The sequence below is a fragment of the Neodiprion virginianus genome, chromosome 4 (genome assembly GCF_021901495.1).
Source record: "Neodiprion virginianus isolate iyNeoVirg1 chromosome 4, iyNeoVirg1.1, whole genome shotgun sequence".
Classification (NCBI taxonomy): domain Eukaryota; kingdom Metazoa; phylum Arthropoda; class Insecta; order Hymenoptera; family Diprionidae; genus Neodiprion; species Neodiprion virginianus.
Window position 1 is genome coordinate 38,680,574 of NC_060880.1, and position 12,324 is coordinate 38,692,897.

At 39.4% G+C, this 12,324-nt stretch overlaps 1 protein-coding gene across 2 annotated transcripts in view; it reads right to left on the reverse strand.

Moving 5' to 3' along the window:
- The window catches only part of LOC124301898 (uncharacterized), a 56,519-nt gene that overhangs the window by 33,400 nt on the left and 10,795 nt on the right, over window positions 1-12,324 (reverse strand). For both annotated transcript variants that reach the window (XM_046757458.1, XM_046757457.1), the window contains exon 2: window positions 7,141-7,335. In XM_046757458.1, coding sequence (XP_046613414.1) covers window positions 7,141-7,240 — 100 coding nt within the window. In that variant the 5' untranslated portion in view covers window positions 7,241-7,335. The remainder of the gene's footprint in view (window positions 1-7,140; window positions 7,336-12,324) is intronic.

Consider the following 12,324-nt stretch of genomic DNA (forward strand, 5'->3'; position numbering starts at 1 on the left):
CACTGCGACGCATCGCACGGTGTGATAAAATCATCGAGACGGCAACTGAGCGTTGAAAGAAAGAGAGGAATAAAAAAAAAAAAAAAAACGCAAAATACAAGAAACATTGCGATGCACCGTTTATTATTCGTCTATTATTAAACGTCATTTCGAATTCATTATTACTGCAGAGTTTACTCAGAGGAGGATCCGGCACGTAGCTTTCGTTGAATTATTATCCAAAACGGTTCAATCGATCGGAGTGATATTAGTCGTCAAGATATTCCTGCTTCTGAGAATCCCTGATTTGTTATTAACTACGGTGTAATTAATTTATTCATCACGCACGCATTTTGAGTCTCGTGATTTCATCGTCCTGCAGGTTATCAAATTATCATGATAAAAATAATTTATCCTCTGCATTCAGAATCGTGTATTAATACTTTGAACAGATAGAAGGATATATTAGCGTTTAATGATACGATCCCAAGTGTCCAAATTATGGGAGGTTTTTTTTTTTTTTTTTTTTTATATATATAATAAAATTTGTGCTACTCGGCGTGGAGAACCTTTGAATATTGTATACCTATAATACCAAGCGTGGTTTCGTATCTTCGGAGAAAGGCTTGCGCTGTTATTCCGCGTGTGCAATGTCTCAGCTACTTTAATCCACGAGCCGTGCCGGTAATGCAGAAATCAATTTGGGGGGGGGGGGGGGGGGCGGGATTCATTTCAACCGACAACCCAAGAGTCATCGATATTCTGATTTACACTTATCGCCATTGATTGATCGAGCGCTTTTCCAACTACGAACCACCCCCAACAGTCCATTGGTATCCTTGATGATCGAGGATTACGCTCGTGGTCTTGAAAAGGATGTATCCTCGAAATTTCAAGTCACTTGAAAATTGAATACGTGTATTACGTAACGCATACTGGAAAGAAAAGCATTCGCTTACTTTTTCATCGTCGAAAGTTGCCCCTTTGAAGCACCATTTCCTGCAGACATTCCGTAAGGTGAATGTGATATTCCTGTTTCGTTGCTATTGTACCGCGTATGAAAGGGAGATGTGTGTCCAGGACTTGGATATACACGTAATAAGTAAAGCAGACCGAGGTCGGTTGAAAAACGATGAGGATTAAGTTGGCAACGTTACTTTCACGATGCATGTTTAGGAGAAATCGTTACTTCGCGCCTTTAGAATCGTCCGAAATTTGATAAACCATGACAAACGAAACATACTCATGTTTCTAAAGCCAGTTCCACGAAAGGTAACGATTTTTTCCCCGATGTTTCGTTACGTTAACGTTACTACGTTATAAAGTTCGTATTCGTGGAAAAATGAACTAATGATCGTAGGTCTATTCCATTCAACAACTGCAGGTTCTTCATCATCGCACTGCGGTGTATTGATTTAACAATATTCATTCGAAGATGATTTCTGGATCTGTAACAGCGCGGATCAGAGTGCCAACAGCTGGTTGAATCGAACCATCAATTAATGGTTACATTGCAGATCTAACTTGCGATTAGTAACCAACGTGTATTGAGAAGGAGAACAAACAACTATTCCAAGCTGAAACTAACGTTGGGTGCAAATGGAAATGGTCAACTTTCAAGCCTCTCTCTTCTCCTGTTCATCTCTTTATCCTGGCAATCTGCAGTCCAAGTTAAAACTTGCCATTCGCTATTCGAAACTCTTTTTAAACCAGTAAGTGGATTTTTCCTACTGACCAAAATGACGTTATTGATGATCAGGACGAGGCTGAAGCTAGCAGCCAAAGGTTCCGAAGGTAACGAAGTCTGAAAATCAAAATCATGTGAAATACCTTGACTTTGATAGAACGATCAGGATACAACTGAACGTCATATTTCTACTTCCAAAAAGTTTAACACGTTTTCTGCTGCTGTGACGGGAAACTATGTAACGTAGATTTTACATCTGTCGTGATTAACCTTTGGACACGACTTCTTTTGGAATCAAATCTAAAAATTTTATCTCCGTGTAGCTTCGGCTTCGATGCAGATTCGGCATCGGAGAAGAAACGGATCCGTATATCGAGTGGCGCGATTCTTGATCGTTGCTGCAAGTTTATCAAGTGTTTCGAGGCGTTCACCTTGACACGATTTCGCCCGCGCTGCGTGTGACAAGGTGATAGCGGTAAGACGAAGTGGCAGGCAGCAGTAAGGCAGGTAGTCAGGTGCATATCGTACAGGTACTAGTACCAGCGGTTGGTCGGTCGGTTGGTTGGTTAGGTGCCACAACTGCAGAGACGTTTAACAACCGCGAGTGAAAAAGCAATGCGCAGCATCGATAATTGCCTCGCTACAAGCTGAGAAGACACCTACGATTGTTACGTTACACGTTACGAGCGTGTCCTCGCTTCGTTACATAACCTGACGGGAACATTGTTATTTACTGAAAACGACATAATTTTTAACCAAGTAACAGACTGACCGACTGACTGACTTGTTCGTGTCGGCGGACGAACGTTTAAAAATTTTTATGAGAAACTTTGCATTTAGTAAACGGAAGAACGATGAAGCGAGTAATTTATTAGCTTATACTTGCGCCATGTAACGGATTTCTCTCTCACTCTCTCGCTCTCTTTCTCTTTCATTACCGCATTCCACTCTTTAATTGCTAATTTGATCCATATTATCGAAATGTACTTAAAAATTGCTGTTCAACGATATTAAATTATATCAACGATCACTGATAGTGAGATTCTGGAGAAAATAATGCTATCACACACATATTTGTTATAAATAAACAAATACAGTAATATTAATGTCCGAGTATAAGAACAAAGATGAATAAATTCATCAATGAATGTATGAAAAGAACAGAATTGAATATCCGCGATTTTTGATCCTGAGGAAAAAAAAAATTTTTCTAAAACTTGTACTATAAAATTGCCCAATCAAAGTTCATATATCCCTGAAAAAGAATTACCATGATATGTTATCCTGAAATAGAATCCTGCGCCGATCGTTCGAAGGAGGTAAAAAAAAAAAAAACAACTAAGAATTTAAATTGCTAATTTAAGCAATACCTTGACATTTCTGAACAAAAAAAAAATTTGCGAACTTTACGTTGGTATAAGATATTTATTTTAAGAACGTGTGTAATACAATGTTAAATTGAATAATTAAAAGTTTGCATCGGCGACGGTTGTTGTTTTTTTCTTTTTTTTTTTTTCAACCCTAACCTTTTGATTTTTATTTCTTTAAATTTTTCCTGGGCGTATGAATCATGATCGCGAAACTAAAAGCGTGAAATTTTTGACGTCTTACTACGGATATCTCTCTCTCTCTCGCCCGCAGGCTCTCGGTTCGATAACGGAATGGAGATGAACGCTGCTGCAGCTGCCCGCAGGATGAGGAGATGACTAATTGACTGCGAGGGACCGTCAAGCAGGCATTGCTGGCTTGTAACGGGATGGTATCCGTACTGGCAATGGGGACATACGGGAGGGGGAGAATTTCGTCGAGGATGTAGCGAGCGATCGAGTGATAAAATAAAAGAGTACGCCGATAAACAAAAAAAGAGAAGGAGAGACAGAGCGAGAGAAAGAGAGATAGAGAGATAGAGAGAAAATGAGAAAGAAGAAATTTGTAAAACGAGGTGAAACCGGAATGGGCCCAAAAATTTTTACTGCTGCAATTAAATTCTCCAGGATTTTTTTGCAAAAACAATCTGTATAAGAAACCGAACGATAGTGTTTTCAGATATTTCTCCATAAATGAAAGTAAAACATGACTTTATATATTGATACCATGAGAAAACGTATTTGATGTATTAGATATTGATAGACCGTTTTTACGGTATTGATATTAAATAAGTGATATTGAGAAGTTGGATCTTAAAATTCGTTCAAGCGTGAGGAAGAAGTGAAATATCGTATGTGCGGTAGAATTTTTGCAATTATCGTCGAATATACGTATATAGCGTATTATTACGAAACTAGAGGGAATTAGGAACGAGGGTTGCGTAACCAAAGTTTGAATGCCTTGCTGTGCCGTCCTCACGGCGCAAGCTAATCCTGCAATGCAGGGAGGGTTACGCAATTTTCAATCGTAAAACGATCCCGTTACGTCACCAACAGATTCTGCATTCCTGAAGTCCCTCCTTTTGCTTGAATGATAATTTATAAAATTCAGTAAACGTCGGTTAATTGCGTGAAGGTGATATAAAGGAGGCGGAAGAACGACGAGCAAACAACCGAGGAGGTATACATAATATAATTGGTTCTTCCTGAGTGGAAAAAAAAAAAAAAAAAAAATTCCTGTGGAAGTCATACTAAACTGTCGTCCTGCACCAGTGTCGAAAGTCTGACGTTCATATCGAACTTCTCTGCCTCGGCGAGCGAAAGAAGAAAGGAAGTAACGAAGAAAGAAAAAGATTAAAAAATAAGAAGAAGAAGAAGAAGAAGAAGACGAAACGAGGCCACTGCTTCTTTCTATGCGTATAATTCAAGTACGTAGATAGATGGAACAAGAACCCGGATAGGGTTAAGAAGCCCTTAGAGACCTTTGGCTCTACCCTTATTAAGCCCAGCGTCGAGAACCCCTGATGGTGTTGCCGTTGTGGTCTGATAGTCGTGGATGTCGATGATTCGCCAATACATGGGAGTCTATATACCGGGACAAGCTCTTGAAAGTTGAAAATCAACCGCGCATGCGCCGAATAATTCAATCTTATTGGTCGGCCAAATCTTCCCGCAGCGATACTTTTGTCCGCGACGCAGGCGTGCCAACCTACGCAAAATGTCTACGTTTGAATTTTCAAAGAGCGTAAGCGTTGAATTCCGAGCGTTCTTTGAAGAATCGACTTTCCGACCCGACAACAAACGCTTCCGAAACCTTTCCGAGTCGCTGCCTCGATTATTCGAGATTCTAACCTCGAAAATTCGTATCAACCGCATCGCCGGCAGAAAGAGTTTGACAGCTGAAACTCGGGATGGCCAGCCGATAAAACTCGCGCATGCGCGGTTGATTTTCAAGTTTCAACAGATTGTACTTGTGTATATGAAGGTGGCGATAATTTTGTTCAAATAAAATTCCCCGACTTTTCCCTTAAAAAAAAATTCAAAATTCCCTAACGTTTTCCCAGGAGACTTAGGTAATGTTGGACGGGTTTTATGACCAAAAGCTCCAGAAGTTTTGCACCTTGAATATAATACGTTTGGATCGAGAAAAATACGTAGTATTGCTTCGTTTCGCACAAATAATTAGAAATTTAACAATACCATTTTCGAAAGTTAGCTGAACTGAATTTACGAAGCTTAGCTGAAGTTTGAAAACGATTTAAAAGAAAAAGTACACTTTTTCCTATGGTCCGTCATAATTCCCTGACTATTCCCGGTTTTCCCGGTTCGTCGCCATCCTGTGTATGAGCAAAGGGAAAACGTAACCGCAGGCAAAGAGCTTAATAGTCTATCTCTCGCTCTCTCTCAATACATATGTATAAACCAACACGTTTGATATACGTACATTAATAAGGTTCTTCGAATCGTGCTGTTGCAAAGGGGTTAATTGAGCGGCAACGTAGTCAGTGCAGGAAATGGCAAAACATTTCAAAGTAAATATAATTGTGTAGATATTGAAAGTTTTTACGGACTGTATAAATGAGTTTTATTATATTTATTATTAGTTCGCAATTTTTTTCGAATATTGAAATTCTCGAATATCAAGTAAAACGCAATAAAGTAAAACATGCGCGCGTGTTTTGAAAACTCAGTTAATTCAATACGATTACAAATTGTAAAAGCAGTGAAATAGTAACATTTTTTTTTTTAGCTTCCTTATGTTAACATCTTGAACATCAACTTTAACCCTAGAAGGGTGAAATTTTTTTTTTTTGTCTTTTATTTAAAACGCCCGAATCTTGTAAATTACATCTTTCGGGTACGTCATCTCGTTAAGATTCCTATAGGGACTCATTTTCTTCGTTTTTTAATAAAGAATCACGTGGGCCAAAAAACTTTTTGCGTGAATTCCAAAATAATGGTGAAAAAATGATGTGTCTCGAGTCGATAACGTAAGTTGTTCTCTTACGGTCGGAAACTTAAACTCGCGTGGGGTGTTTTTTCACCCCTTTGTTACCGTTCTAGGGTTAAAGATCTGCGTAAGGATACGAAAATAAGAAAATCCTAGAATTGTAAATAAAATCTTGAATATTGATATTTTACTTAAAATCGCTTCAAAATTGTTAAAAATGTAGTAGATTGGTCTGATTGTTAATAATCTTATACGATGGCTTATTTTGCTTAACTGAGAAAAATTTTCTCTCCTTACAGTCGTTCGATATTAAAATTAGTTGAATCGTACGCAATAACGAATGAGAAAGTCTTTCAGTCATAAATTTGTAGAAAATAGAATTCTGAACGAAGCGAGTCGTCGTATGGAATGAAATCGAACGAATCTATCAGAGATTTTAAACAATTCTAAAGCAAATTGAAATTTATAATTTTTTCTAATTTTTCTAAACTTTTGTTGACAATTACAATATTTTTATTACGTATATTTCCGCCTTCTTGATCAGGACTTTATCAGTCAAATAAACAGCAGAAGTTAACAACGTCTAAGTGATGAAATCTAATAACTAAAAATCACTACCTCGCAGCATCAAAATAACTGAATAAGTTGAATTCCCATAATCCGAGTTTCTAAATGCGGTAGATATTCCAGTTTACCGAATTACCGATTACCCCGATGGTAAAATGTGAACTTGAAAATTTGCCATTTTCGTAAAACGTAGACGACCATCGAGTAAAATGTGAAAAAATTTAGTAAAAAATCCTCAACAAATTCAAAAACATTTTCCGGTTATTCAAAGACATTCAGGAAAAATCAAAAATACACGAATGCACAGGACACTGTACACGATCAACGCGACGTACGATGTATACTTTATTTCTGCGACAATCTGTTGGTAGGAAAAAAACGAAAAAAAACGCGACTCGACGCAGAAGACCATTTTTTACAAACAATTACCGTGTGATCAAAAATAAATATATAATTCCCAGAAAAACTTAAGAACCATATCATTTCCTGGGACCATTTAAAGAGAATAAAAATTCAAGGATGTTTCCAAGGCCTCAATGACTTCCAGAACCAATGGACACCGTGCAATATCGAGTCGTAGCATTGCTCACCTGGGGAAATGACGGGCGGGTTCGGTGGCGTCGGTGGCGTCGACGGTATCGGCGGTGCCCTCGGCGGGGAATCGTCGGCGGAGGGTGTGCGTTCCCTCATGCTCCCGGGTCTCCCCGGGCCGATGGATGGTTGACGCCCTCGGCGCCCCCCCTCAGAGCCACCGCGCTGGAGAACATGGGCTTCTTTGGGTGCCACTGCGAGAGAAATAAAGAAGAAACGCAGATGTATAAATGGGGAAGAAACAGCTCAGCAAACACTAGTTGTCGGTGTTACACCGTGCACCGTAAGAACGATTTTTTTTTTTTTTTTTTCTTTTTATCTATTTGGAAATTTACCGCAAAATATTCTTAAACTGACACACAAAATTTTATAGCCTATAAAAGTCCGGATAGAAATATTTTTTACAGCGTATTTACAGAGTGTTTCCGAATAAACGCCGAGGTATATTGGATTGCCTACCACTCAGGGGGACAAATATCGGTAATACAGATCTACCGAGTTATCGATAGACAGCGCGTTTAAAGTTCTCGCGAGTCAGCTGGGTCTGCTAGTGTTGTGTGGATTTGGCCAAGCAGTTGTTTCTTTAAAGTGATGCGTTAAAGTGATTATATCTATGAATTGACTTGGTCGAAGTGATTACGACTCCGTAGGTAGTTCTGTTTGACCGATATTCGTTACCCTCGGTGGTAGGCAACCCGACATGTTGAAGTTAGAAACGATTCGTGCCGAGGGAAAATCGTTATTTCGCCATTTTTGGATTGTCTGAAGTTCAGTTAGCCGTAATAAAACACAACACACTCATACCTATACATCTTAATATATATAAATCTCGTGTCACGATGTTTGTCCTCAATGGACTCCTAAACCACTTAACCGATTATAATAAAATACGCACACCATGTGCAGTTCGATCCAACTTGAGAGATAGGATAGTTTAAATCTCAAATTATAGTCGCAATTATAATATATTGCTAATTATTTGTCTGTTATTATTTGACAGTCACAATTATCTGTTAACTCCGAATGATTCTAACAGATGTCGATACCTTTCGACTGGGTTGAGTAAGTAATCAATAGATGGCGCTGCTATGGTAAATCTACGAACGTGTCATATAAGCTACATTTTAACAGCATAACTAGCAGCCCATCCCGGCTTCGCACGGGCATATAATAATATAATAAAAGAAAATACACAATGTTTACAGTGAGTTTCTAGAAAAATAACATTTATATTATTACTTAATATTATTATATGCCCGTGCGAAGCCGGGATGGGCTGCTAGTTATACTATAAAACCATTGCTGTTGTATAATTTGAATTTCGCAAGAGTAACATATTATGCAGTGATTGGGTGAACGGCCAGAGCTATTTATATCTATGTATATGGTTCCTCCAATTTCGTTAGACCGAACGACATTGTAATCGAGCTTGAACAACAAGTTTCCAAATTTCAGGACTTACTGTCCGGTTGACAATTTTTCGGAAAAGAAAAACGTGAGATGCCAAAGGTTTGCAGAAAAACATTACGTAACACTGAATCTCAACTATAAACATGTTATTATCCAACGTTAATGACATCACACTATGCTGCCACATTTGTTTTATGAAATAATAGTATAATCTGATTTCTTTACTAATGTTGTTAGTGCACATCCAGGCGTTGACAATTCGAATTCAGGGCTCTTGGAGTTTTTTTTCTGAACCACGGTCCTCAGTCACCAAACTGAGTTGTTATAAAAACGAATATAAACTCGCCTAACATTGAGCCTAAAACCAACTTGGCAATATTCATTCACCCCTCAGAAACTGATCATTAGAATTCAGTACGAATGGAAAATTGAGATCTCGACAACGTTTGCGGTCGATCAAATCTTAAGGTACGTGTACTTTTTTACTCACATGTAACTAGATTCGGTTTAGCGAAACTTTTTAATCATTTATGTTCCATCACTTTTCTGACTTGACTCAAGTCCTTAAAGAGGAGTAACAAGAAAAGGAAAAAAAAAAAGAAAACCACGACCGTCTTTCGGATAACGTATTAAGGATAATTTTGAATTTACGCAATAAATTGCGAGTGTCTTCCGCAGCAGCGAATGTACTCTACTATTCAGAGGGTGTGTCCAAGCAGCCCTTCGTCAGCGTCGGCGCCCCTTCTACTCGGGTATCTAATTCGCCCGTGTATATAATAGGCAATCCATCCGATTCGGCAAAGCAACGAATAAGTCAATCGAGCGAAAGAGACGATGATCAACGTCACGAGCAGCAGTAACACAAGAGCGGTAGCCATTGCCTCCGAGCGTAAAGCGTTATCGGACCGAACCGACCTTCGCGACCCTTTTCTGGCTCTGCTGTATCAGAGCAGTTTCGCCACAATCTTTTCGTTATCGTATATATTTCATATATTTTACACAATTTTCATCCATAGTCGTACGAAAACTCCGACAGGTTTTCAACTCACATTTTGGAAGTCATTCCTAACCCAAATGGAATCCTCTTATAACTCTTTGCCCGTATCTCCGAGTCCTATGTTCTATTCGAGTAGGTACATTGTACTAAGCATCTTTTATAGTTTCAGCCACCCACATCAGTCTTTGGAACAGTCTCTTCTGAAGCCCATAAAAAGAGAGTAAGAGGACGAGGAGAAGGCCCCGTTGATCCGGTGACTCACTTGAAAGACGATTGTATTTTTATTTCGCACCTAAAACCAGACCTAGGTTACCAACTTCCGCCTACCCCGAGGTATATCTATACTTTACCGCTTTCAGCATTATGCCCCCCTCTACTTTCTTCTGCAGCTCATTCTTCCTCTCATTATTCTCTTTCTTATTCCCAGTTGCGTGTCCTCAGTATTTTACACTCCTGGGTTTCATTCATCATCAAATTATGCGGTTATACACCAGTCAGCAAGTTAACGAGATGAAGAATATCCACTTATATTTGTCATTTTTCAATCTACACTATGATACAATTTTCCTGGACCTTGTCCAAAAGTACCGTTCCAACGAAATTCTGTGTTCTATACATTTGTTCCTCTGAATCTAGGTGTGTTAGTGAATTTTTCAAGCGATACACGGCCACGATTGTTGCAGCATATAAACAATATCCTCGAACCATGGGGTTGCGATATCTTACCGACGAAATTCTGACGCGTGACACGTACCTTAACCACTAATATAACCTACATTTAGGTAACTTCGCGCGTTTGCGTGGGACGACTTGGCGTCTCGTTAGAGGAGAGCCTCAAGACAGCATGGATGCAGCCTAAATTACACTTGCGTTCATTCGCATTGCATGCTCGCAAGTTTAAAGACACATGCACAAATACGCGCGAGCAGTTAACAACCCATTATTCTTCCACGACGTAGTGTAACACGTGGTTACAGTCGACCACTGGACTATAAGAATTGAACCCAATTGAGCAGACCAAGACCGAAATCTCTCGTCTCTTGCAGGTGCATCCTGAGTCCGAAGACTCCGTCAGTGTATCCATTGGCTAACTTCGGAGCTGAACCGAGAATCGAGAGTTTAATTAATTGATTTTCTCGGATGTTCCTTTGTACCGAATTATTCAAGATGAGGGAAGCCCGATGATTGCACAGCTTTCACAGGTCGGTAGTACCCTCCTCATAGATGTAATCGAAGAAAGCTTAGGAACGAGAAGGTCACTCTTAACGATTTCGCTTCCTTCCTTCCCTTCGACCGCGTTAGCTGGGCGCCTGTATAGTCACTTGGAAGGCTTGGCATCCATTCCCTCTGCCGCAGGGTGAGCGGGGTGTCTTTTATCGATTTTAACCTCGCTGAGTAGGGAAAAACAGGATTGAAAAGAGTGAGACGACGAACGGAGAGACCAGCGGCTAAATGTACTCTGTCGGAGGCGGTTCTTGCACTGACGAAAAATGGGCTTGGTGAAAATTTCACCCACCATTCTCGCGAGGAGCTTCGTTACCGTCATTAGCTGCGGTTAGGTTGTTCTTTTATGGAAAGGATTTGAGTTCCTGGTTATTGGAATGAGACCGTTTGGTACGCAACCATCGTCGGTTTCTGATCATCGATCGAATCTCAGTGAGCGTCGTGAATTGCTTCACGATCACAATTTCTGACTTGTCGCTTCTCTGTGAGATGGTCCAGAGAAGATGGAAAGTTATTTATGATCAAACCGGCAAAGAAGAGATGATAAATTTTCGCTACATCTCGACATCGTTTTGAGGTATTACATAAAAAATCAATCACTTCTATCCCAACCAGATAAAAACAACTTGATTTTCTAGCCGTCTCATTTTTTACCACAATCGAAAAATATAGTTCCAGGTAGAAAATGAAAATCAGTTTTCTAGCCGTTACCGGAAAGTCTAGTTGCTATTATTTCTCACTACGATCGCTGTTACTAGATTTTCTTGCAACTGTTGCGATAATTTCATGCTTGTGCAACGATAAATTGACGTTAAAGCCTTGTTTAACTAAAAAAGTAGAGTAAACCTCAGAAACTGATTTTGCGTTGCAATTAGCAAAAAAGGATCGACGATAGCGCAAAATGGTTAAGCCTACCTCGTTTTTCGTAATTCCAACAATATTCAAACAGTTTTTTTTAACGATTCCTATTTTACTGAATTTTTCTAGTTACTGTAAAAAATGAAATTTTTCTCGGTGTGGAAAATTTTCATCACAGCATCCAATTAGAACCTAAAAAACACCTGATTATACTACAACACCTCGTGTTTGAGGTTTTCTACATGGCTCTGTTAAGTTTATCCATAGATAAAATAGCAGGAAGTTCCAGGGCCGATCGCTTCCGGCCATTCGAGCATAATGCTCGTCTGAATACGAATGATCCGATTTCAACGACCACGAGTATATTCCAAAGTGATTATCGTTGATGTTTTTTGAAATATTATACCTGTCGAATTTGGTAAACATGACGAGATCCTCGCTCGCCGCACTCACGTTTTTTACTTTATGCAAATTCCGAACTCTGCCACAATACTTTCCCCGTCGACTTTCCCTAAACTAGTTTTCACAACATTAATAATTTATACATCAAAATATTCAGGTTCGACAAGATCGAGAAAATTTTCTCGAACAGCGAGTTCAGGAAGCCTCGAATAACCGTTACGAACAAGTCGGATAGCTTTTCTCAGATAAAGCTAAAACCACCGCTGGCTTAAACCTGCAGGTATGCTTACAG